The sequence below is a fragment of the Amblyraja radiata genome, chromosome 3 (genome assembly GCF_010909765.2).
Source record: "Amblyraja radiata isolate CabotCenter1 chromosome 3, sAmbRad1.1.pri, whole genome shotgun sequence".
Taxonomy (NCBI): Eukaryota; Metazoa; Chordata; class Chondrichthyes; order Rajiformes; family Rajidae; genus Amblyraja; species Amblyraja radiata.
Window position 1 is genome coordinate 19,259,298 of NC_045958.1, and position 27,996 is coordinate 19,287,293.

The following is a 27,996-nucleotide window of genomic DNA, read 5'->3' on the forward strand; positions in this document are numbered from 1 at the left end:
ATCTATTGAGAAGTTAAATTTGCATCATTCTGTCCAGTCTGAAGAAGGGTTTCGGCCCGAAACGTTGCCTATCTCCTTCGCTCCATAGATGCTGCTGCACCCGCTGAGTTTCTCCAGCATTTTTGTCAACCTTCGATTTTCCAGCATCTGCAGTTCCTTCTTAAACATTCTGTTTCTTCTGTTCAGCATGCACATAATCCTGTGTTGCAGATACACTGGATATAACCAGAGCACAAGTCTTCTGGTTCCAGTATACTTGTTGAATCAGTGTTGATCCCCTAACATTATACCAGGAGTTTACGAACTGTCGTGAAAAACAATCCTACCACTCAAATAGCCCTCATGGTTATGGACACTGGTTTTGCACTACTATATCTGTTTCAACTTAATACCCGTTTCACCCGTTTCACCCAATGACCCACATATAATGTGGATCTTTACAATCATTGCATGGTGGCCACTCTCCTAATCCACAACTGTAAGAACAAAATTAAGTAGTTTATGCCCTGTGTGGTATTCTCACTACCTGCTTCAGTATCAGTCCAACTATGTCCTCAAGGGTCACTTTTGGTGACTGCAAAAAACAAAGTGTTGGAGGAAGTCAGCGGGTCAAGCAGCATCTGTAGAGGGAAATGGACAGACAATGTTTCGGGTCGGAACCCTTCTTCAGAATGAAGGTAACTACTGAGGATAGGCACATGGCTGCAGTAGTGAGTCTCGGTGAGAATGTGGTCGAAGAGCAGAAGTGCAGCAGGAATCATAGGAGGAAGAGCAGCTATTGTCCCACAGAACCCCCATCAGAAAGGAGGACAACTACTTCAAATTAGGCACACTTTGAGGAGTTTTAGCTGTGGAACAATAAAATGATGACACAAAGGGTGAAATCTTGAATTAAAAAAAGGCACTGGAGGAGATCAGCAGTTCAGGCAGCATCTGTGGAGGGACGTGGACAGACGATGTTTTGAGTCAGCGTCGTTTGGCCCCAACCCGGGGCATGCACCCTTTTTGGAGCGGGCACCTACGGATGTTGAGCCGGATGGCATCACCCTGCTGCAGACTTCTGCTGCCTCAAACGCAAGAAGAAGAGTCAGCATCCTTCTTCAGACCAGCATCTGCAAACTCGTGTCAAGATCTCCAACATCTGCAGCCTATTGTGCCTTCATGTTACTGCTCCAATGCATATCCACGCAAAGGTTTGCTCCACTCTCCAACAGGAGTTCTGCAAGACCCACTCTCACTGCTCCTCCTCTGTGATACCTGCTGCTCCTACCCAGACTTGCTACTACAGCCACGGGTCTTTCCTTAACTTTTGGTGACAGTGCTGGGTTTGTAGATGATTGAACGTCAGCAATAGAGGTCAGCCACTCAGATTATATTCTACCTTAACCCAAAACCTTCCAAGTATGGTTTAACAGAGAGGAGTATTGATTCTTCAGTTAAGAGAATGGTTTATGGTAATTAGTAGAAGAAATCCATGTTGCCTCTAACAGCATGAAAATTTATCTGGTCCATGGCCTACAACCATTTTACAGTATTTCCTACAAAACAAAATTATTTTCTATTTTCTATTTTCTAAAACTAGAATCAGAACATCATTTTTCTGTAGGGTCTACATATATAAAAATGAAACCCTTCAATTATAATCATTTTTACACAAGAGAAAGTTGGGGGGTTTTCTGGTCATGTGACACGCATATTTATTAATTCATAACACCCGCAGCTCTTCCTTGAATTTCAACATACCAGTTTGTTTTCCTGCATGTAGATTTTCTGCAGCCTTGGGCAACCCCGTGCTAATGCCATCATGCCTTCATCTGTGATCTTGTAACATTGACCAAAATGGATATCCAAGACATCTGGACATTTCTCTCCCAGCTACAACAGAAAAGAGATGTTTTGCTTTAATTGATAAAGTTAGAACAAATGGCATAAATATGTATGAATACTGTACACTCTTATTAGCATTTCACAATTTCTTGTTAGCCTATCATGTTACCTAAATGTACGTAAATAATAAATACAATAGATCTTGTGCTTTTGATGGCACACTGTCTGTACGGAGTTTTTACATTCTCCCCATGATCGCATGGGTTTTCTCAGAGATCTTCAGTTTCCTCCCACACTCCAAATACATACAGGTTGTGCCAGCACAATAACCTGGCTCTCAACACCAGCAAAACCAAGGAACTGATTGTGGGCTTTGGAAGGGGTAGGATAGGACCCACAATTCCGTTTATATCAACGTATATATATGGTGGAAAGGGTCAAGAACTTCAAATTCCTGGGCGTGCACATTTCCGAAGATCTTTCCTGGTCCCAGCACACTGATGCAATTATAAAGAAAGCACATCAGCACCTCTACTTCCTGAGAAGACTACGGAGAGTCGGTTTGTCAAAGAGGACTCTCTCGAACATCTACAGGTGCACAGTAGAGAGCATGCTGACTGGTTGCATCGTGGCATGGTTCGTCAACTTGAGCGCCCTGGAGAGGAAAAGGATGCAGAAAGTTGTGACCACTGTCCAATCCATCATCGGTTCTGACCTCCCCACCATCGAGGGGATCTATCGCAGTCGCTGCCTCAAAAAGGCAGCCAACATCATCAAGGACCCACACCATTCTGGTCACGCACTCATCTCTCCGCTACCATCGGGCAGAAGGTACAGGAAGCTGAAATCGGATACATCCAGGTTCAGCAACAGCCTCTTCCCCACAACCATCAGGCTATTAAACTCACCAACAAACAGACTCTGAACTGTAACAGCCTATTGCACTTTATCTGCTTATTTATGTGTATATTGAACTGAACTGTTCTGTATTTTTGCTTACAATATTCTGTTGTGCTGCAGCAAGCAAGAATTTCATGGTCCTATCTGGGACACATGACAATAAACTCTCTTGACTTGACGAGGTTTGTAGGTTAATTGGCTTGGTATAAGTGTAAATTGTCCCTAGTTTGTGTAGGATAGTGTTAATGAGCAGGGATCACTGGTCGGCGCAGTCTCGGTGGGCCGAAGGGCCTGTTTCTATGCTATATCTCCAAATTAAACTAAATCCTTTTGTACCACTTAGCTATGAACTATAACCTTGCACCTTTCTACTGTGCGGCACTCGGCATTGTATTTATTCATGTATTTATTACTACTTTATGTATACTGTTTACTCTGTAAGCTTCACGTGAACATGGGATTTTGTTGTCCTCTGGTGTATATAATAAAGCAAACTGTAATCTGATCCCTTTCTCTCTTATTAAATCACAATGCAATTTTCACAGTCTTCCAAGCCTTTAGTCCCAATCCTGTAGCAAGTCAAGATTGAATGTTGATGATCAGAATTTTATCCAGTGTATATTTTAACCGTCTGGAATGTTTTTCAGCTAGGCCTGGTGAATCTCAAAGATGCTACATTCCATAATACTTCCTCTTTAACTTTGTTTATCACATCACCATTTCACAGTGCAGCGAGAATTTGTGAACCACGATGCACAGAAAAATATCCCAGCTTTGGACACTATTTGTGTATCTTAGTTTGCCTACATACATAGTGTCCTTCAATGCATCAGATCTACATAAAGCATTACATGAACATTTCCTGAAGTAAATTCTCGTGACTTCTAGCTTTATCCTTTAAGACTTTACATGGAATCTTGCATATTGGATATATGGGCATGTAAATTCCACTCCTCACTATTGGATGTGGTATCAATCTCGGAAACTCGTATTATTAATCGTAAAATAATATTATGGAACATAGCTCACTAAATCAACTTTAAGCAATTTTTAAGATGGTATACATTGGTAAGCATTACGCTATCAAACTCGCACAACATTAGCAAGAAAGATAACAATCAGACCTCACACTTAAGAGGTTGTTTAAACACTGCACAGATAAATTATTGATGGAAATTGATTTAAATGGTTTTGTGTAAGTACCATATTTAGAATGCAATTCTCTCAAGATGAACTTTTGCTGCATCAAAAGTATAAATGATAGAACTTACAATTGATGTATTTTAAATATATCTGTTCAAAGACTTTTATTTGTTGAAAAACATAAGTCCATGAACCATAAAAGCTAACACAATTTTTAAAACCAACATTTTTAACAGCATCGGACCTGAAAAAGTCATAAACATTTCAAATAAATATATCAGTTTTTTTTTAAAACAAAGTGTTGGAGTAACTAAGCGGGTCAGGCAGCATCTCTGGAGAACATGGAGAGGTGGCGTTTCAGGTCAGGAACCACAAATGGATTGTGAAAATGAAATACAAATAACACTGTATTCTGAAGCAATGAACATCCAGGGAACATCCTGGGGGAACATCCTGCTGAGGGAACATCCAGCCCTTGGATTCATGCTCCTTTCTTGGCTGCATTTCATATTTCCTGATTATGCTTCTTCCTGAGACGAAGCAACACTTTGACAGCCCACAGCACGGCTCATATCCATGTCTTATTTACCCTACTAATCAACTATTTCCACCCAAACCAATTCTGCATTACCATCCACTGCATTTATATTGGCACTCAACACTGTGGCAGTTCCTTACCTCATTTTAACAAAGCTATCCCACCATGTTATTCTTTTTCTCTCTTATTTTGAAATATTGAATTCCAAGTCCTTGTCACACTGAAACCACATCTTGAAGTAGGTTCTCGACCCGAAACGTCACCCATTCCTTCTCTCCAGAGATGCTGGCTGTCCCGCTGAGTTACTCCAGCTTTTTGTGTCTATCTTCGGTTTAAACCAGCATCTGCAGTTCCTTCCAACAAACCAAATCTTGAAAATACCTATGAGATCTGCTACCAGTTCATCTATCTTGAAATAAATACTATGTGCATTCAGATAACACATAGAGAAAAGTAATTAGCTGAATTGAAGTTGTTCTACTTGGGTAATTTCCCACATTGTCAGCTGAATGACAAAGTGAGAGCTAAACTATTATGGTTAGCCAAAGGCTAGGCTACATCTTGCAGAAATCTTCAGTGCTGCCATCAGGTTTCACAATTACTGCTAAATACAAGCATAGTACAATAAACAAGTCCAAATGTCTTCTATAATGGCAGCAATCTCAAAAGAAAGGAAATTCAGCACTGAGGATTATTCATCTGATAGAGGTAGTTGTCAGCAGGTTGCCCTGCCTGTTTTTGATCAGACATCATGAGTTTTCACAGCACCTAGAGTCTAGAGGGGGTTATCCATCAGTCCTGGCTCTGTGCTACTATGCTAGCTGATGGGTTTGTTAGCATATGCAACAGGGAGGCAAATGTATGACATTGTTGCAACAATCAGTGACATCCCTGCTGCACCGGCCAATCTTAGTAATAAAGATCATGATATTGGGAGGACAGGTCAAAGAACATAAGAGCAGGAGGAGAAAGGGATCCTGGGGTACACGTTCCATTGCACGAGCAGATCCCAACAAAGCTGCACAAGAATCTGGACAATGAAAGAATAGGATGGACTATCAGTAAAGATTTGGAAGGACAATGAAGTGAAAGTATTGTCAGCAAAATATGGAAAACATCGGGTATCACAAAGTTATTCAAAGCATTACTCATCATGTTGATGAAAATAGTTATTCTCAGAAAGGAATCTGTGAGCAATAGTGGAACTACTGGTTTATGGGCCTGTCCCACTTAGGTGACTTTTTAGGCGACTGCAGGATGCTATGCAGTCGCCACATGGTCGCCACATGTTCACGGGTGGTTGCCGGGGAGTCACCTTCATGGTCATAAGGTGGGAACTAGTTTCTGGGAACTAGTCGCGGCCTCATTATGGTCGCCGTGAATTTTTCAACATGTTGAAAAATCACGAGCGACTAGAATGAAGCCGCCATGGAGAGTAGCGAGAATTTGCAAGCTGTAGGTGGGTCGCCAGCAGGTCCTAATGGGTTGCCAGGAGGTCGAAGGTTCTCAAGACGTTCTCGTCGGCCGGTGAATTTCATTGGCTCATTGTGTGTGTGTTCCACTCTGACAGTCGCCGTTAGTCACACACACACACTCTGCTGAAAAATCGCCTAAGTGGGACAGGCACATAAGTAAGGAGAAAAAATTGAATGCAAGGGTTTTTTTGGGACGAAAATTGATATTATGGGAAATAATTTTGTACTTCCAGAACCAGCTATTTTATGGCATTCCAACTGTTTTATTACTTACAATTATATCATGGATTGCAAAATATCAGCAAAAAGCTGATTTTATTACTCATTGATATCTTTGAGAATTTTTCAAGGTGTTCACCTGCGTATCCAGTTTAATGAATTAACGCTGCTGTATAACAAGCACTGCTAGAATATGGCTCCACGCTAGTTAACTTTCAAAACCAAAGGATCATCATGACAATAATTGCTACTTTTCATGTTGAGGAGGGTAAGGGGGAACCGTTTCTCAGTCACTTCCTGGTCGAGGATGCAACTATTCTCCGAGTCGCGTCTTCGTTTCCCCACCACGCCCCCCACACTCGGGGCCTACCATCTGAACTGGCACAGCCTTTCCTGCTGTAGACCGACCAGAGCTTCAGCAGTGGCGCAGCACTGATTTACCATCGCAGAGTGGGCGATGCCTCGCCGGGGATCGCTGTGTTGAAGCTCCGGAGTGTTGGGCCTGCTGCTTTAACATCGTGGAGCTGTGGTTGCGGAGCTTCTAGCCGCGGGCGGCGCTGACTTTAACATCGCGGAGTCATGGGATCCCTTTGCCGAGGGTCACCAGCGTTGAATCTCCGCCCAGCTCGGCCTGTAGACTTCAGGAGCCACGGTCTCCAGTAAGAAGTGGCCAATTCGGAAACTCTAAGCCACTGAGAATGTTTATCCGTTCCAATGTCGGAGTTCCGATCATCCCGGCGAGAGGGCCTGCACATCGGGCTGCCGTAGTGGCGCTACGGAGGTCTCAAAAGCCCCGACCACGGGTGAACAAAGAGGAACTTTATTGCCTTCCCTCACAGGGGGAAACGTTGATTCCACTGTGTGGGGATGTTCATGTTAAATTCTATTATGTGTTGTGTTCTTTTCATTCGTACGGCTGTATGGTAACTCAAATTTCACTGTACCAATTAGTGCATGTAACAATAAATGAAAAATTGAATGTGAACTTGTTAAGTGTGTACGAACTTGACACAACTTTGAATCATGTTCACATTATATCTCCCACACAAATAAAACAACTTCAAACCGCTCCATCCATGTCAACAATGAAGTAAGTGGCAAGATGTCATTGCCCATTGGCTAATAGCAAGACATCTAATTTAAAAGACAGCTTTTAAATTTCTGCAACTGTGCAAGAGCTTTTGCAGCACATATGCACAAATATTCCAATGTGCCTTTACCCTCATGATAATTTTAACCAGCTTGGAGTGGCAGGTAGGCAGCTTGGAGTGGCAGGTAGGCTGAGTACACGACTCAGGTTTAAAGACATCAATAAAGAGACCAGAGGTAACAAGAGGCAACATTTTGTAACAAAATTATTTATTAGAATTTGAAATGACCAACTTGTTAGCATGATGAAAACTGTTTCATCAAATCACGTTTTCACAGAAGGTAGATATAAATGCTGGAGAAACTCAGCGGGTGAGGCAGCTTCATGCAATCCTTGCATGTCTGACCTGCTGAGTTTCTCCAGCATTTTTGTCTACCTTTGATTTTTCCAGCATCTGCAGTTCTTTCTTAAACGTGTTCACAGGTGCGCGGCCATGCGGGCGGCTTTGCGCAGGATGCGGTATAGCCACAGCTCTGGGCGCCCAGCCGCGAGAGAGGAAGGAAGGGGGGTGGGGGGGGGGGGGAGAGAGACAGACAGACAGAGAGACAGACAGAGAGACAGACAGACAGAGACAGACAGACAGACAGAGAGACAGACAGACAGAGAGACAGACAGACAGAGAGACAGACAGACAGAGAGACAGACAGACAGACAGACAGAGAGACAGACAGAGAGAGAGACAGAGGGAGACAGAGGGAGACAGAGGGAGACAGAGGGAGACAGAGGGAGAGAGAGAGAGAGGGAGAGAGAGGGAGAGAGAGGGAGAGAGAGGGAGAGAGAGGGAGAGAGAGGGAGAGAGACAGAGAGAGAGACAGAGAGGGAGACAGAGAGACAGAGAGACAGAGAGACAGAGAGACAGAGAGACAGAGAGACAGAGAGACAGAGAGACAGAGAGACAGAGAGACAGAGAGACAGAGAGACAGAGAGACAGAGAGAGAGAGAGAGAGAGAGAGAGAGAGACAGAGAGACAGACAGACCGACCTGGTGGCCCAGCCAATTTGTCCAGCCCAGGCCGTGCTCACCCACTTCCCACTTTACAGCCGCTTCCTATCAGCTGCCAGCAATGAGGGATAGACTTGGCTGAGGGATAGCCGTCAATCTTTCTTGGCTAACAACCTAACCTTCGGCCTCCAAGACGCATGTAATTTTGGGTAAAAAATAGCGTTCTCATTGCCGAGAAATACGGTAAAACACAAGTGAATTCTGGAATCATCACCATGATTTACAAAAAGGATTTAAAAAGTTCATTAAAATAATCTCTTAGTTTATTTAAACAAGGATTCTTTTTTCTTACTCTAGCCATAATGTGTTTTATAAAGTAAGTGGACAAATATTCCTTTCACTCAGTGATTTCTGCACTTGCCATAATTAATTTTCTATACAAGATTACAGCACTTAGTTCTCAGTAAAGTCACTGAACACGTTGAATTATGGTACTCTAAATAATTCTCAAGAGCATCAAATTATTATTGATTATTTGTAAAACCAGATTTGATAGGGCTATAAATGTTCCTGTGTCATTCTAATTCATTTCCACATTAACAGAGATCAATGGAGTAGTGTCCAGAGTACACAACACTCCTGCTCCATGGGTTTCCATAAAAGGAGAGAGGAAGATTTGCATTTATTTAACCCTTTTCACAAATTCAAGATGTGCCAAAATAATTTCCCAGTAAGATAAACACTCTTGAACTACAGTCTATTAATAATTTGGGAGGCATCATCTGGCGAGTGAGGGGAGCAAGGACCCAATAATAATAATAATAATGGATGGGATTTATATAGCGCCTTTCTAATACTCAAGGCGCTTTACATCGCATTATTCATTCACTCCTCAGTCACACTCGGTGGTGGTAAGCTACTTCTGTAGCCACAGCTGCCCTGGGGCAGACTGACGGAAGCGTGGCTGCCATTCTGTGCCTACGGCCCCTCCGACCACCACCAATCACTCACACACATTCACACACATTCACACACAGGCAAAGGTGGGTGAAGTGTCTTGCCCAAGGACACAACGACAGTATGCACTCCAAGCGGGATTCGAACCGGCCACCTTCCGGTCGCCAGCCGAACACTTAGCCCATTGTGCCATCTGTCGTCCCAAAAACAACAATGATATTCTTATTCATAAACTAAGATAATTTTCTTGCATTGTTGCTTGCAAAAATAAATGTCAAGGCCAAAGAATTTCCATATTATCTTCAAACAGTGCAATGAAATTGTTGCCCATCCAATTGCTCATTTCAAGGGCACTACATCAAAAGACAATACACCTTCATGAACTTGTCCCTTTTCTGTCTTTCAATTAGGTCATGACTGGTTTATACATTAGCTATATTTTCTACCTTTGTTCCACGATTTCCTTACCTTTCTCAAGCAAATCAACACCGAATCACAAGCCTGTTGTGTACTTATGTTTACAGTTTAGAGGACTGATGGGGTGAAATGTAAGGACTAGGGGGACTCAGTCCCTGTTGCGACTAAGGGGAGAAAGGGCGAAGCTGCAGGGTACCAAGGAGACACATTTGAGGGCCTCATCTACGATGGAAGAGAGGAACCCCCGTTCCCTGAAGAATGAGGACATCGTGGATATCCTGGTATGGAGTCAAGTCAAGTTTATTCGTCACATACAATACGAGATGTGTGGCGTGGCAATGGTGTGAACTATATTCTGTGCTCTTGCTCTGTATCTTTCTATTCGTTCTACCTGTTGAACTTGAGTTTGGCTTGATTGTATTTACGTATAGTATTATCTGATCTGAATGGATAGCATGCAAAACAAAACTACTTCAGTATACATGCAGGGCTCTCACTTAACTTTTTTTCTGTTTCCAGCCGGGCAACCTAGGCAGCTTTTTAGGTTGCTAAATGACAGTTTAGGTGGTCATTTAAGACGGCTTGCATGACGTGTGCGATAATGTGCTCGGACGAAGTGCGTAGTTGCCAGTCGGAATTATGCTCAATGAAGCATTCACATATTATTTCTGCTTCAAATAAAGTCACAAACTAAACATATTCATCAATCAAGACATGATATATACCACAATGACATGCAGCAAAATTATAATACAGTATCTCAACTCTTTTTACACGTTGCAATGAATGCAATTTCTATTATTTCTTTCCACTTCCAAAAATGTGGTTGGATTATTCAGCGTATGATCAACCTCGGTGAGACCAAGCGCAGGCTTGGCGATCGCTTCGCACAACACCTCCGCTCGGTTCGCAATAACCAACCTGATCTCCCGGAGGCTCAGCACTTCAACCCCCCCCTCCCCCCCATTCCGAATTTGACCTTTCCATCCTGGGCCTCTTCCATGGCCAGAGGAACAGCACCTCATGGAGGAATTGGAGGAACAGCACCTCATATTTCGCTTGGGTAGTTTACACCCCAACAGTATGAACATTGGCTTCTCCAATTTCAGGTAGTCCTTGCTTTCTCCCTCCTTCCCCTCCCATTCCCAGCACTCCCACAGCCTACTGTCTCCGCCTCCTCCTTTCTTTTTCCCCGCCCACCCCTCTCCCCCCAGTCTGAAGAAGGGTCTCGACCGGGAACGTCGCCTATTCCTTCGCTCCATAGATGATGCCTCACCCGCTGATTTCCTCCAGCTTTTTTGTCTACCAACGGGATCCCACCACTGGCCACATCTTCCCATCTCCTCCCGTCGGCTTTCCACGGAGACCGCTCCCTCCGCAACTCCCTGGTCAATTCGTCTCTTCCCACCCAAACCACCCCCTCTACTGGCACTTTCCCTTGCAACCGCAGGAAATGCTACACTTGTCGCTTTACCTCCCCCGTTGACTCCATTCAAGGACCCAAGCAGTCTTTCCAGGTGCGGCAGAGGTTCACCTGCACCTCCTCCAACCTCATCTATTGCACTCGCTGCTCTAGGTGTCAGCTGCTCTACATCGGTGAGACCAAGCGGAGGCTTGGCGATCCCTTCGCTCAACACCTCCGCTCGGTTCGCAAAACCAACCTGATCTCCCGGTGGTACACAAAATTGCTGGGGAAACTCAGCGGGTGCAGCAGCATCTATGGAGCGAAGGAAATAGGCGACGTTTCGGGCCGAAACCCTTCTTCAGACGGTTCTCCCGGTGGTTCAGCACTTCAATTCCCCCTCCCATTCCGAATCCGACCTTTCTGTCCTGGGTCTCCTCCATGACCAGAGTGAGGCCCACCGTAAATTGGAGGAGCAGCACCTCATATTTCGCTTGGGCAGTTTACACCCCAGTGGTATGAACATTGACTTCTCCAATTTCAGGTAGTCCCTGCTTTCTCCTCCCCTTCCCAGCTCTCCCTCACCCCACTGTCTCCGCCTCTTCCTTTCTTCTTCCTGCCCCCCCTCCCCCCCCACCCTCACATCAGTCTGATGAAGGGTCTCGACCCGAAACGTCGCCTATTTCCTTCGCTCCATAGATGCTGCCTCACCCGCTGAGTTTCTCCAGCATTTTTGTCTACCCATTCACACAAGTTCAGTTATCCCACTTTCCTCACCCACTCCTTAAACATTAGGGGCAATTTTACAGAGACAAATTAACCTACAAAGCCAATGCGTTTTGAGATGTGGGAGGAAATCCACACGCTTGCAGGGAGAATGTGCAAATTCAACACAGACAGTGCCCGAGGACAGGCACGGAAATCGCTATCAAAACATGGGGACACAATTTCTTGGCGGCCGCGGGCGCATGCGCACGCACTCTCATATACACACACGCAAACAAGGGTCCCGACCCAAAACATCACCCATCCTTTAACTCCAGAGAAGCTGCCTGACCATCTGAGTTACTGCAGCACTTTGTGTCTACCTTAATGTTTGGAGTTTTAAACAATCCTAACGTTAGACGGGAGCGGTGTCCCCAGGCCCACAGACAGCGCAGAGAAACAACGCAAAATCCAGCTCAACTCTGCCTGTTAACCTACAAGCCCTACCTGGACTTACGTGAATGATGGCCCAGGCTTACAGCCAGCGCGGAGAAGCAGCGCTAAATCCAGCTCAACTCTGCCTGTCTCGCCGGTTTAACCTAGAGCCCTGCCTGGACTGACGGGACACCAGTCCGAAGCCGTGGAGCTAGTGTTGCTTCTCCACGCGGGCTGTAAACCTGGGCCGTCATTCACGTAAGTCCAGGTAGGGCTTGTAGGTTAACAGGCAGAGTTGAGCTGGATTTAGCGCTGCTTCTCTGCGCTGGCAAAACGACAAAATAATTTTACCTTTTAACAAAGGAACAATAAATACAAATAATTCATAGTTTGAAATCAGTATTTTCTTACCTAGAAGAATCAAAGCTGGAAAACAGAAGAAATGAAGGTGTATATGTACACAGCTCCACTGCTTTCCAGCAATGTTTATGCATAGTGACCTTTGACCTGGGCATGCGCAGTCGCTATACCGAACTCGCTTATTACTTCCATCCTTTTTCCTTCGATCCAAATCCTCCACAAGTGGCAGCACATCTAAAACTACAACTATATTCACCTAACATGTCATGTATCAGTTGTCATCACCCACTTTATTCTATAAAGGGAATTGGGAGTGAAAAGGAACTAGGTGCAGGATTCCCAAAATGTTAATTTGCAAGACAAATTGGTAGTACGGAAAGCAAACTTAATGCACACATTTATTTCAAGAGGACGAGAATACAAAAATAGGGATGTCATGCTGAGGCTCTATAAGGCACTGGTCAGGCCGCATTTGGAGTATTGTGAGCAATTTTGGGCCCCATATCTGCGGAAGGATGTGCTGGCTCTGGAGAGAGTGCAGAGGAGGATTACGAGAATGATCACAGGAATGAGTGGGTTAAGATATGATGAGCGTTTGACGGCACTGAGCTGCTACTCGCTGGAGTTTAGAAAAATGAGGGGAGACCTCAACGAAACTTACCAAATAGTGAAATGCCTGGATAGAGTGGATGTGAAGAGAATGTTTCCACTGGTGGGAGTGTCTAGGACCGCAGATCATAGCCTCAGAATTAAAGGACATTCCTTTAGGAAGATGACGATGAATTTCTTTAGTCAGAGAGTGGTGAATCTGTGGAATTCATTGCCATAAAAGGCTGTGGAGGCCGTCAATGGATTTTTTTGATGGCAGAGATAGATACTTGATTAATACAGGTGTCAGGGGTTATGGGGAGAAGGCAGGAGAATGGGGTAAGGAGGGCAAGATAGATCAGCTATGATTGAATGACGGAGAAGACATGATGAGCCAAATGGCCTAATTCTGCTCCTATCACTATGAAGTTATGACTCGAGGAATAACATCAGCCCCTTTGATCTGCAAATGCAACTTAATCTTTCCAACCATAATGTGTATTTTTCATTTCATGAAGAAGCAGACTGGAAACATTTATTCTCAGTAATTGTTAAAAAATAAAAATGCTTGCAAATAATTTAATCAAGTGAATCCAACCCCAAATGAATGAAATACTGTTTGATTATTAATCAATCGACTGTGATACTGCGAGCATGTTCATCTAATACTCTAAAATTCCCTGGACAGTCTTAAATAGATTTAGAACATCTAATAGATCAAAGAAGCTCAAAAGAGATAGCAAATAAAATACTTAATAATAAAACAAATACCTGTTGTAAAGATTCGTCCGTTAGCTTATCTTGGTTTCCAACATGCACTTTCTGCAGTAAAGGGCAATGGCAAGCAATTGCAATGAGCGAAATGTCACTAAGTTGCTTGCATCGATATGCTATATATTTCTGCAGTCCTGGACTCTGCATTGCTATGGAACTCACTCCAGTGTCAGAGATATTTCGACAATCAGATATATTAATTTGGATTCTGTTTCGGTTCTTTGATGCAATTCGCTTGAGTACATCATCGGTGATCTGTCAATAAACAAGAAATGAAAATCAGATTAATCAATTTAAATATACGTAATCAAAGTTAGGGTGTCATTCCATTCCCTCTCAGGCGCTGACTGGCCCACTAACTTCCTCAAGCACTTAGTGTTTTGCTCAGGATACTCTTGTATATCTGATTATTACTGGTTCAGTACAATTTCAGGAACAAATACTATCGGTTTAATTTTCATCTTGGGATTTTCTTTCCCAGAGCTTAAAAGAACCACCTTCATGAACCAAAGAAAAACAAAACATAACAGAAAAAGAACAACCATTTTCATGTGAAAGTATATTACAGTGAAACATCTTTAATTACAATGCCCTCCATATTTTTTGGGACAAAGACCTACAATTTATTTATTTGCCTCTGTACTCCACAATTTGAGATTTGTAATAGAAAACATCACATGTGGTTAAAGTGCACATTGTCAGATTTTAATAAAGGCTATATTTTGTACATTTTGGTTTCACCATGTAGAAATTACAGCAGTGTTTATACATAGTCCCCCCCATTTCAGGGCACCATAATGTTTGGGACACAGCAATGTCACTTAAATGAAAGCAGTCATGTTTTGTATTTTGTTGCATATTCTTTGCAAGCAATGACTGCTTGAAGTATTCGATTCATAGACATCACCAGTTGCTGGGTGCCTTATCTGGTGATGCTCTGCCAGGCCTGTATTGCAGCCATCTTTAGCTTATGCTTGTTTTGGGGGCTAGTTCCCTTCAGTTTACTCTTCTGCATATAAAAGGCATGCTCAATTGGGTTCAGATCGGGTGATTGAATTTACCATTTTTTAGCTTTGAAAAACTCCTTTGTTGCTTTAGCAGTATTTTTGGGATCATTGTCTTGCTGTAGAATGAACCGCCAGCCAATGAATTTTGAGGCATTTGTTTGAACTTGAGCAGATAGGATGTGTCTATACACTTCAGAATTCATTATGCTACTTCCATCAGCAGTTGTATCATCAATGAAGATAAGCAAGCCAGTACCTTCAGCAGCCATACATGCCCAGGCCATAACACCCCCACCACCGTGTTTCACGGATGATGTGGTATGCTTTGGATCTTGGGCAGCTCCTTCTCTCCTCCATACTATGCTCTTGGCATCACTCTGATATAAGTTCATCTTCGTCTCATCTGTCCACAAGACCATTTTCCAGAACTGTGGTTCCTCTTTTAAGTACTTCTTGGCAAACAGTAACCTGGCCATCCTATTTTTGTGGCTAACCAGTGGTTTGCATCTTGCAGTGTAGCTTCTATATTTCTGTTCATTAAGTCTTCTGCGGACAGTGGTCATTGACAAACTCACACCTGAATCCTAAAGCGTGTTTCTGATCGGTCGGACAGGTGCTTGGGGATTTTTCTTTATTATAGAGAGAATTCTGTCATCAGCTGTGGAGGTCTTCCTTAACCTGCCAGTCCCTTTATGATTAGTAAGCTCACCAGTGCTCTCTTTATTCTTAACTAGACCAAGTGGGACCCATTGGGTCCGGTCCCTCTTTTTTTAAATTAAAATGCAACTCGATTAAAACAAAATGTTTTTTTTTAAATGAAACTAGTTTAAAATAAAAGTCAATCAATGCAATAGCGATTTTTTTTAAATGCAAGTATTATTGAAAGAATCGCGCAATGTTAAAAATATATCTACACTATTACTAAAATTCTCATCTTAACTACTTCCTGTCTAGGTTGTAAATAAATTTTAGAAAAAATGCTACCCTATATCGCTATGATTTTTTTCGCCATCTTACTCACCATCCTCCTCTCCTCCAACCGCCCCAAGGTTTTTTCCGATCGGTGAAATATTAAAAGTTATGAATGTTTTTTTTTAAATCGTGAGATCAGCAGATTGGTCTTCTCGCCTGCCAGTCACCATGATGAAGGTAACGCCCCTTCTGGGGGGGCTAGGAGAATAAAGCCCCGGAGGCTGGACGTGAGTCAGTCACCCCGGAAGACCGTGAGTGAGAGTTCAGTCCAGAGCTGTGAGTCTACGCCGTGAGTGAACTGAACTGTGAGTCTGCACTGTGATGCTTGAACTGAATTGAAGGGTTGGTCTGCACTGGGCTGCTTGAACTGAATTGAAGGATTGGTCTGCACTGGGCTGCTTGAACTGAATTGAAGGGTTGGGCTACTTGAACTGAATGTCGCGCTCATTCCGGAAGTCCCGCCTACTACGGAAGCCCCGGTCAGGGGAGAGGCCGCGCTCAAACGCGTGAGTAGATTCAAGAGAGTTTTACTGTCACATTTATGTAGTGTGTGAGTCTGTGAGAGTGTGTGATGGATGGTGTGGGTGTGTGTGAGATGGTGGGTGGGTGTGAGATGGTGGGTGTGTGTGAGATGGTGGGTGTGTGTGAGATGGTGGGTGTGTGTGAGAGTTGGAGGGTGTGTGTGAGAGTTGGAGGGTGTGTGTGAGAGTTGGAGGGTGTGTGCGAGATGGAGGGTGTGTGTGAGATGGAGGGTGTGTGTGAGATGGAGGGTGTGTGTGTGTGTGAGAGATGGAGTGTTTGTCTCTGTGAGAAGGAGTGTGTGTCTGTGATGGAGGGTGTGTGTGTGATGGAGGGTGTGTGTGTTGTGTGAGCCCACCAGCTGTGAGTCGACTGCCGGTCCACCAGCCGTGAGTCGGCTGCCAGCCGTGAGTGAGTCGGCTGCCAGCCCACCAGGCCCGAGTGACTGAGCTGCCAGCCCACCAGGCCCGAGTGACTGAGCTGCCAGCCCACCAGGCCCGAGTGACTGAGCTGCCAACCCACCAGGCCCGAGTGACTGAGCTGCCAGCCCACCAGGACCGAGTGACTGAGCTGCCAGCCCACCAGGCCCGAGTGACTGAGCTGCCAGCCAAATAATCCATTCGGCCCACAATGTCCATACTAGCCCTCAGGAAACCAGTTCCTTCGGCCCACAACGTCCATACTGGCCCTCCAGAAAGCCCCCACCCCACTGGCCACCAATATTGGAATTGGTGGAGAGGTGGAATATTGCATTGGAGGCCCAGCCCTCCCGTGTGAACATGGGACCCAACGGGTCCCACTTAGTCTAGTAAATGCTTATAGTTAAATACAGTGCAGTCAGCGAAGTCAGAATGTTCTGGAAGTGCGGTTGTGGAGCTGTGCTCCCCTCACATGTGATCCGGAGCAGTAATCGTTTTTGTTTTAAATCCAAGTGTTTTAAAATAAATGTTAATCTATATTTTTTTTAAATGCACTGAAATGGCGGGTTTTTTTAAAGCAGCAGACTAATTAAAGTGTGAAATCTCAATTAATCAATACAATCGGCAAGTCTTTATTTAATAAATGTTAATCAATCCAATCGCCGTGTATTTTTAATATAGAGTCAGCGAAGTCAGAATGAAGCAGTCAGCTCTGAACTGCACCTTCACCTGACTGTCTTGAGAGGATTTGAAGAACGTTGTGGAAGAGCGGTTGGAAGAGTGAACAATGGCAACGTTGTTTTTAAATGCAAGCGCTTTAAAATGTGGAAACTGCCGTTGAAGCGCTGGAGTGCCCCTCCCGCCCCGAGTGGCCTGTCGTGCTTTGCGAACTGCCGTTGGAGCGCTGGAGTGCCCCACCCTCCCGGAGTGAGCCGTCCTTCCTTGTGAGTGCATTGTGACGTCATTCAGAATTTCTTTTCTCGAAATGGGCGAGTTTGAAGAAATCGGGCTGTTTTTTAACTTTCAACTCAATTTCAACTCAATTTCAGACTCAAACCAGAAAGGAACACAACATAGCACATATTTTAGAAATCCATCAAGAAGATTTTAGAATTCGAACAGTAAAGTAACAATCCAAAAACGGACAGAAAGTATTGGAGTAACTCATCAGGTCAAGCAGCATTTCTGGAGAACATTGATTGTGACGACTTCCCACCTGAATCATCACCTACCCATGTTCTCCAGAGATGCTGCCTGACTCTTTGAGTTACTCAGCACCGTGTCCTTTTTTGTGACCCAGCATCTGCAGTTCTATGCATCTACAAACCAACAATCCAAATAATATTTAACCAGATAAAGCACAAAATTGTGCAAGAGGAAATCGTTTTTGAAAGAGTAGTAATTATCTAATTCTTAAAATCATAAAATTGTTTATGCTGGAAAAATGCTCCAACTGACAATTTCTCTCAGCTTTAGCAGTTTCCTTGAAATAGTCTACAAACATTAAAGTAAAGAATGCCTTTGGCACTGAAAAAAAAGACACCTTCAGTTTGAGACTAACTATTATGTTCATGTGTTCAAATATCAAACCCTGGTATCATTTCTTGCCAAGTCTAAAATGTTTTATATCATGTTTAACGTAACAATACTATAAACACTTTATTCATCCCCGGAGGGAAATTGGTCTGCCAACAGTCACAACACGCAAGGTACACAAAAACTTGAACTTACAAGTGCAAAGTAAAAGGACAATCGACTGTTAGCTGGCTGGCTGCCGTGTACATAGCGCCTTCAACCGAAACGAACCGGAACAAACAAACGAACGCAGGCTTATCGCCTGGGAAGAGGATTCTAAAACTAAAGTTGCTTCCCCCCCCACCCCCCTCCCGTGTCCTCCATTGTTCATCACGGCAGTCCCCCCACGCCGGGTTCTCCACCATTCATCACAACAGTCTCCCCACGCTGGGTTCCCATTGTCTTCCCGCCCCCCCCAAACGTTCCACCGTCACCGAGGTTCCCGCTGCCGCCGAGGCCCCATCACCGCACAGGCTCCCGTTGCCGTCAAGGCTCAAGCTGCTGCCGCCGCTGAGGCTCCTTTGACCCAGGCAGACCTCGCCGCCCAGCTTCTCCGCAGTCCCCTGGGAGGCCTGTAGGGCGTCAGGCTTACCGGGGCGCGTTCCGGTCGTCGGCGCCACCGTTGTTCGGCGAGTGGATCGGGCACGCGCGGCACCCCGGGACACTCCCGCTTCCACGCGCTCGGCTCCCCGGGACATTCTCGCCGCCACACGGGCGGCTTTCCGGGATAGGATTTGCTTAAAACAAGCAAAAGAAACTGAAACACTCTCAGCTTGCGATTGATAAGAGTCATACAGGAGGGAATCAAGCCCTTGGACCCAACTCATCTCTGCCAAATAAGATGCCCATTATTGCCGTCCCCTTTGCATGCATTTAACCTATCCCCTCTGAACTTTTCCTATCCATTTACTTGTCCAAATATCTTTTAAATTATGTTATTGTACCTGTCTCAATTTCTCTGATAGAGGAATTCCTCAGCTTCCTCTGGCAGCTGTTTCCATATATTTACACCAGCGTCCGTACGGGAAAGTTACCCCTCAGGTGTCTGTTAATCTTTCTCTTTCCCACCCCCCCCCCAAAAAAAAAGAGGCGGTCATTCCGTCTTCAAACTCATTCTACCATTCAATTAAATCAGTTAATATGTCACAACCCCTGCAACACTCTGGCAACATATTACAGGAAGCAAGACACACAATGCAGCACAAGATTCCAGCATCAGCAAACTCTTGTGTCTCCATTTTACCATTTCTCTAATGTTGTCATTAATATTTTTTTCTGTACTTGACCGCTTTACTTGTTTATGGCATTTTTTTGCATATTACTTCACTGACTTTGCCTTTCTGTTTTGTTTCTCTTTTCTGAACACTCACTGAGGTATCCGTCCAACGAGCAAGCTTAGCATCCCTTCCTCCACCAAAAGCACCAGCAAATCAGTTCCCCACTGCCCACTACCCAAGCCAACAGCAGGTTGATTTCTTCTCATTTTCTAACAAAACATTCAAATGAAATAAACTCAAGTCACATTCAAAAACATTACCAATGCCGTATTATTTGCACTTTGCATAAAATATTGTGCAGCAGAACACAATACAGGACAAACATTTTCTATCACAATCCAATTCTGATGAAAATGAATATCGCTAATATCTGGAAGGGTTGAGTTTGTTTATTGAAATTCACAACATGAACATACATAAAAAGGCCACTCACTACTTTTCAACTTAATTGAGAAAACAGGAGAGCCACAAATGAATGTATTAATTTTGTTCGAGTGTTTAAAAGAAAATATACCATACTCTTTTTTATGGAAAGCTTTTGGCAATATAAATCTGAAATCTCTAATCAAAATAGAATTCACAAAGCTTACACCACCACAATTTTGAATGGCGTATAAATCAACTGCACAGCCTCTCAGCGTTTTGCAAAAATATTTGAGAAACTTGATTTACCTTTTAGTCTGTTTGAAAACATTTCATTCATACAGTCATTTTAATGATTAATTTTCTTGACAGAACCTTAATCAAAATTGCTTTGTACACTTACTCAGAGTGTAAATGGTCAGAATAAATTCAGAATAATACAGAATCAGTGTAAATTGTATTAATTGAGTTTGTATTTCATTGGCATATTTTATTTCCAATGTAACAGAGGTGAGCTGTGCACACTTTTACCAAGGGCAAGAGGACCAAGGGGATAGGGGAGAGGAAATGGGGGGAATGTTTGCTCCACCCTCCCTTCCACTCCTCCCCCCACCCTTGCTCTCCTTTCTCCACTAAAAGTCAGTTACCAGTTCCACAGTTTGCAACAATGTATCTCTCTTAGGATCACACTATCCCCAGCCAACAATTGGCCTATCAGGAAACCACCCTGCCTGAGGTAATCTGTTGCGACCGTGACTTGTCCTGGACTTATCTTGCTCCCAGTCCCACGTGGAAATAGTAAACTAAACTAAACTTTGGAACCATTGATGCTGACTGGGATGTGTACACCAGCTTGAACACTGAAGTCAATAACTGTCTCCTTTGTCTTCCTGACTGAGGGAGAAGTTGTTGTCTTGACACTATATTACTAGGCCCTCTATCTCTTTCATTGTTTCCGATACAGCTCACTGTGGTGGTGTTATCTGTTAACTTGTAAATGGAGTTAAAGCAGAATCTATCCACATGGTCATGAGTGCATAGAGAGTATAGTAAGGAGCTGAGAACGCATCCTTGCGAGGCCTCAGAGCGCCTCACAATTCCCACAGCGTATCACCTCACAATTCCTGGGAATCTCCACCATCCAGATAAACAAGAATGGCAAGTACGCAAGAAGGTCATTCTGATTTTAACATTTATAATTTTTCATTAGCTTATGGTTAAAATCTTATTTAACTCCATCTGGCAGTACTGTAGATCTACATTCTCTTAAAGCCCTGTCTCACGGTGCGAGCTGACCCACGAGGTACCCCGAGTGAAAGACTCGTGGTTGTGTACGAGATTCCAAGTGTATGATCAGAATTTAACCGAGTTCCCACGGGTATGACAAGTTTGCCGTTTACTTGTCATTTCTGCGATGTTCCAAGTTCGTCTCCCGAGTTATTCTTGAGCCAACCCTGAATGAAGGTCTGTTTTAATAAGCAACAGTGTTAAAAAACACATCTCCATTCTGCGGCTTTGATTTAAAGATAGAATTCAGCGCGGCCGCATCTATTGATGTGATCTACAAAGGGAAAATGCGCACCGTCCAGTGCCAGAGCAGTTATACTTATGATATGTTTGAAACACACAGGTTTGATATATTTTAATTGAATTTACTGCCATGTCTACACACTGCGGTGGGACAGGAGATAAAATCTTTGAATATCGATGGATATGCACATCAGATTGTTGGGAGACGGAGCTCAGGGTTCGCCTCCTGAGCTGCTTTGGTGCCCAGGCGTGAGTTGAGGTGGTGGGAGGTTGGGGGGGGGGGGGTCAGGTTAAACTCACCCATTTGACAGAGGCAGAGGATTACGAGGATCCAGCGAGACTCGGACTGCATGGCTACCCCGCCGCCGCCTTGCTCCGACAACTTGTTGGATGTGGAGAGCCGAGACTGCCCTGCTGGTTGCCAACTTCCCCCTGCCCTCCGTCGCCGCTCCCAGCCGTCCGGGAGGAGCTGTGCATGGAGCCCGCCACCGGAGTCGTGTGTGACTGCCTGGGCAGCCTGAGGGAGGCAGATGCACCCTGCCCGTGGAGTGGTCGCAGAGAGACTGCGGGAGGAGTACCTCACTCTGACTGTGATAGAGAGAGACAGAGGCGCGCACATACACACACACAGTGTGGAGTTCCTCTGACTGACTGACTGTCTGTGTGTGGGTGTGCGGGGTGGGACAGAGAGAGAGACACACACACACACAGGCAGCGTGGAGTACCTTTAACTGTGTGTGTGGGAGAGAGAGACAGAGGCACACACACAACGGGCAGTGTGTAATTCTGTCTGTGTGTGTGTGTGTGTGTGTGTGTGTGTGTGTGTGTGTGTGTGTGTGTGTGTGTGTGTGTGTGTGTGTGTGTGTGTGTGTGTGTGTGTGGGGGAGAGAGAGACACAGGGACAGTGTGGACCTCTGACTGTGTCGGAAGGAGAGAGGGGGAGAGAGACAGAGAGAGAGACAGAGAGAGAGAGAGGCACAGAGGCAGTGCGGTGTACTTCGGCGTGACTGTGTGGGAGAGAAAGATCGCACAGGACCTCGGTCTATCTGTGTGTGTGGGAGGGAAGAGAGACTAAGCAGAATACATCAGTCTTATTGTGTGTGGGGGAGAAAGAGAGAGGTGGGGGGGAGAAAGAGAGAGGTGGGGGGGAGAAAGAGAGAAATGGGGGGAGACGTACATGCACACACAAAGCAGAGTTTTACTGTGTATGTGGGAGACACAGATGGACTGAGCACAGTACCTCGGTCTTACTGTGCGTGGGAGAGGGGGAGAAAGAGACGTACACTCACAGAGGCAGTCTCTCAGCCTGTGTGAGAGGGAGGGAGAGAGACACACACACAAGGTGGATGTGAAATCTCACCTGCCTGTTTCAGTGACAGGCACCCGCCGCCAGTGAATGACGACACCCCCATCTTTCTCCCCCTCCTCTCCCTCCACTCTCCACCCTCTCTCCTCCACCCCCCTCCCTCTCCCTCCCCCCCCCCCCCCCCCCCCCCCCCCACCTTTCCCTCCCAACTCCAGCCCCGTCCCGACCCCCTGGGAAACTGAAGGGAGCGACAATCAACTGCCATGGATACAAATAATAATAATATAATAATAATAATAATAACTTTATTTATAAAGCACTTTAAACAACTACAGTTGCCACAAAGTGCTGTACATGAGAAATCATGAACAAAAAGCTATTACAAACAATTAAAAACCATTAAAAACCGTAAAACGAAGGACTATAAAAAACACACTAAAAATTAAAAGACATTAAAAGCACTAAAAACAGGAGCAATGCCTCAGCCAGTGTCGAAAGCCAAAGAATAAAAATATGTTTTTAGGGAGGATTTGAAGATGGACAGTGAGGGGGCCTGTCTGATGTGCAACGGCAAGGTGTTCCAGAGTGCCGGAGCAGCAACAGAAAAGGCTCTATCCCCTCTGAGCTTCTGCTTAGACCTTGGTACCTCAAGGAGCAGCTGATCAGCTGACCTGAGGCACCGGGCAGGAGCATATAGGTGGAGCAGCTCAGAGAGGTAAGGCGGGGCGAGCCCATTCAACGACTTAAAAACAAATAAAATAATTTTGAAATGAACTCGAAAGTGCACTGGGAGCCAGTGTAGGGAGGCCAAAATTGGCGTAATGTGCTCCCTCTTTCGAGTTCCAGTCAAAAGGCGAGCGGCAGCATTTTGAACAAGCTGGAGACGAGCCAATGAAGCTCGTGCGACTCCAGAGTAGAGTGCGTTACAGTAATCCAGCCTAGATGTAATAAAGGCATGGATTACTGTTTCAAAATGCTCCCGCTCGAGAATGGGCTTCACCTTTGCCAGCTTCCTTAGGTGAAAGAAGCTGGACTTAACCACCGCGCCTATTTGTTTGTCTAGTTTAAAATCACCGTCCATCCTAAAACCCAGGTTCAAGACGGTTGGCTTTACAGACAATGCCAATGGACCCAAGTCAACAAAGGGAGGTTCACGGCAGCCATTGGGGCCAAACAAAATCACCTCTGTCTTCTCTTCATTAAGTCCCAGAAAGTTTAAGGCCATCCAGGACTTAATGTCCTCAAGACAAGACAGAAGTGATTTTAAAGAATAGTCTTCCTCTTTCCTGAGTGGCATATATAACTGGCTATCATCTGCATAAAAGTGAAAGGAGATGCCATGCCTTCTTAAAATTGAGCCCAGAGGAAGTAGGTATAAGGAGAAGAGCAGGGGCCCTAAAATTGAGCCCTGTGGAACCCCATATACCAAGGGAGTGGAGGAGGATTCAAAGCCAGCAAGGCTTACCCGCATGGTTCTGTCTGCCAGATAGGACCTGAACCATCCCAGGGCACTGCCACAAATGCCCACTTGGTGCTGTAGTCTGGAAATTAAAATTCCATGGTCCACTGTATCGAAGGCGGCAGATAGGTCCAGCAAGACAAGAACCACATAATTACCTGAGTCGTTTGCCAGGAGGATGTCGTTGAAGACCCTTAGCAGAGCCGACTCTGTGCTATGCATAGCCTTGAATCCAGACTGGAAAACCTCCCGAATATTGTGCTCATCCAGGAAGAGTTTCAGCTGCGCATAAACTACCTTCTCCATGATCTTGGAGATAAAAGGCAACTTGGAGATCGGCCTAAAATTGGACAGATCAGTTTGATCCAGGCCTGGTTTTTTAAGTAGTGGTTGCACTACAGCATGTTTAAAATTTATGGGGACAACCCCAGAACACAAGCTACTGTTTATAATGGCGAGAACCGACTGCCCTATACTCGGGAAAACCTCTTTAAAAAGAAGAGGAGGGACAGCATCACAGGGGGAACCCGACGGCTTAATATGCCTAACCACATCCTCTAGACCCGACAATGTCAGAGGCACAAACTTTTCAAATGCCACCAGGCATGGGGCCGGAACAGAGGGGTCAGAGGCAGGAGCTGAGATGAGAGCCCTTATAGAAACTACCTTTTTGATAAAGAAGTGCAGGAAGTCATTGCACAATTCGGACGATGCTTCCAAGCAAACAGGCTGTGGGGCATTTAAAACAGAATCAATAGTTTTGAATAATACGCGTGGGTCGTGACGCTTAGCCACTATTATATTAGACAGGTAATATCTTTTGGCCTCTTTAACAGTATTTTGATAATTTCGCCAGCTAAGAAAGGGCAGATGCTGGTTGACAAAAAGTGTACACACAGTGCTGTAGTTACACAATGACGCAGCAGAAATTTGGAAATGTCATCCCGTCACCCATTCCTTCTCTCCAGAGATGCTGCCTGCCCGCTGAGTTAAAGAGTTCCCACGGTAGACTCACTAGACACTAAGGTAAACGCACGGGCCACTACGTTCTTAAAACGAGTTTAAATGTTTCAATTTTTAACTTCAGCAGTACATTTTACTCTTGGAAAACTTTAAACATGTTTGAATTTTTCCAAGAGTTAACAAGTTTCACGGGTACCTGCCGTTAGCGCCACGAGTCGCTAAGTTGCGTCCACGAGTACCGACGTTCCTGCTACGTTAACTGTACGTAGTTACGAGTTAAATTTGTTTTAAACTCGGGGTACCTCGTGGGTCAACTCGCGCCGTGAGACGGGTTTAACAATGATTTAAGATAAAGGCTCAACAGCATTTTCATCCGAGCAATGGGAATAACAAAATTTACTTTTTCATAAACACAAATGATTTGATTTATTCTCAAGAATTGGCTACAATGCTAACCCAGCAAATACTAATGGGAGCATTGAGTGGTTTTAAGGTTAAATGTATACCTCCTTACATCAGATAATTCACTCTTCCAAAATGACTGAAATTTAAGGGGGTGATCAAATATTAGGTAGGAATGCTCAAAATCGTTGATCCATCCTTTTTTTTTAATTAATTAATGCATGCAAATAGAACTTCCTATAATTTATAGCAAACTTAATCAGCACATGAAGAGCATATATTTGTGCAGTCATTTCCATGACCCTTCTTGCTGTCGAAGCTTAATTTAACTCTTTATGTAACCTGTAAATTTGGTAAATTATTTTTCATATATTAAAGCGAAATGGCCTGGAGGAATATTTTAGCAAATCTATATAAATAAGAGTCAAGTCTTTACCTGCTGTCGCCCACTGAGGTCCAGCTGCTTCCAAAATTGGAAATCTAGACCAAGATCGCGCCAGTACTTGCAAACCAAAGATGCCGAAAGACATCTTTCCTTCAAAGATAAATGAGCAAAGACCTGAAATTAAGAGAAGTTTCTGATCAGATACAATAGAGCCAATATTTACAAGACCAGGTGTGGCTTCAAACATGTGCTCTGCAAGATAATTAATACATTCATCCAGCAAAGATCAAAACAAATATTTGCTAGATATTTTTTAATTTCACATCTATTTTGATAAAAGATTACTGAAATAGACGAAGGGAAACCACCTAAATCTGTCAGCACACACTGCAAATTGCATACGATTCAAACATTGAGATGCAAACAGAGACACATTTAAAACTGCGAGAAAAATAAAAGGAAAAGAGAATTAGGGCGACATAGTGGTAAAGAGGTAGACCTGCAGGACCAGAGACCCGGGTTCAATCCTGACTATGGGTACTGTCTGTATGGAGTTTGTACGTTCTCCCTGTGACAGTGACACTGTGGGGTTTTTCCTGATGCTCCCCACACTCAATATGTGCATGTTTGTAAGTCAATTGGCTTTGGTAAAAATTGTAAATTGTCCTTGTGTGTAAGATAGTGTTAGTCTATTGGGTGATCGCTGCAGACTCGGTGGGCCGAAGAGCCTGATTCTGCACAGTATCTCAAGTCTAATGTAGGTTTTGTTGGAAGGAACTATTTAATCAGCATTTTCAAATATCTAAATGAATTTAAAGTACAGGTCACCAACAGCCATCTCCTGGGAAGCTCAAAAGAAAACCTCGCATGCGCAATAACAGCAAACTAATACAATTTTCAAAAATTACACTGGAATAGCTGTGTATGGAATGAGTTTTGTTTTTACATGATAGATCAAATTGTAGAGCGTGAAAATAGAAAGTTAAATTTTGAACAGATGTTTTCTTTAAAAGAAATAAACAAATTGAATGGATTTTCAGCTACACCCAGTGGGCAGTTGGTGAAATGACAGTAAAATATTCAGTTCTCCACTTTCAAATCAAGTCAAGAGCGTTTATTTGTCACGTGTACTAAAATGTAACAATGAAATTCTTACTGGCAGCAGCACTAGTTTGCAAATACAGCATTCAACAGATAAAATAAAGACAAAAACCCAATATAATGCAAAATAAAACAAAATCTAAAGAAGTAGAGGCGTTGATGGGCTTTCTTTATGATTGTACCAATGTGTTGGGTCCAGGACGGAACTTCAGAGATATGTACGCCCAGGAATTGTAGTTGTTGACTCCGTCCACCATCGGCCCACCGACGAAGTCAGGTTTGTGGATCCTCAGCCTTCCTCTTCCGAAGTCAACAATCAGCTCCTTGGTTTTACTGACATTGAGAGTAAGTTTGTTGTTCTGGCACCATTCAATCAGACGATCAATCTTCTTCCTATACTCCGACTCATTATTACCGATAATTCGTCCAACAATGCTGATTTCGTTGGCGAATTTACGATGGAGTTGGAACTTTGTCCGGTTACATGGTCATAGGTATAGTGTCAGAAGAGTAGGGTCTGAGCACACAGCCCCGAGGTGCTCCTGTGCTGCTGGTTATTGAGGAGGAAATGCTGTTGCCATATCGTACCGATTGTGGTCAGTTGATGAGGAAGTCGAGGATTCCGTTGCAGAGGGATGCACAGAGACCCAGTTCTCTGAGCTTGGTAACAGGTTTAGAGGGGATGATGGCATTGAACGCCAATCTGTAATCGATGAACAACCGCCTGACGTATGTGTTTTTATTTAATACAATCAGACAATTACATTTGATACTTCAGTTAAAGGGCAAAATTTACAGAAAGGTTGGGAGCCAATTTTTTGCAATTTCTATTTTCCTGCAGTAAAATCTGAAACTCCTGGACAGGAAAAATATTGGTCAGCACAAT

The 27,996-nt window shown here is 44.2% G+C and overlaps 1 protein-coding gene across 3 annotated transcripts in view; it reads right to left on the minus strand.

Moving 5' to 3' along the window:
- fbxl17 (F-box and leucine rich repeat protein 17) overlaps window positions 1-27,996 on the minus strand; it is a 558,587-nt gene that overhangs the window by 517,644 nt on the left and 12,947 nt on the right. Inside the window, exons 3-5 of one of the 3 annotated variants that reach the window (XM_033017391.1) lie at window positions 26,061-26,159; window positions 13,830-14,087; window positions 1,744-1,875 (exon numbers count right to left, since the gene is read on the minus strand). In XM_033017391.1, the coding sequence (XP_032873282.1) occupies window positions 1,744-1,875; window positions 13,830-14,087; window positions 26,061-26,159 (489 nt within the window). Of the gene's footprint in view, window positions 1-1,743; window positions 1,876-13,829; window positions 14,088-26,060; window positions 26,184-27,996 lie in introns of all 3 variants that reach the window. The other 2 variants (XM_033017390.1, XM_033017392.1) reach the window with 2 other exon arrangements.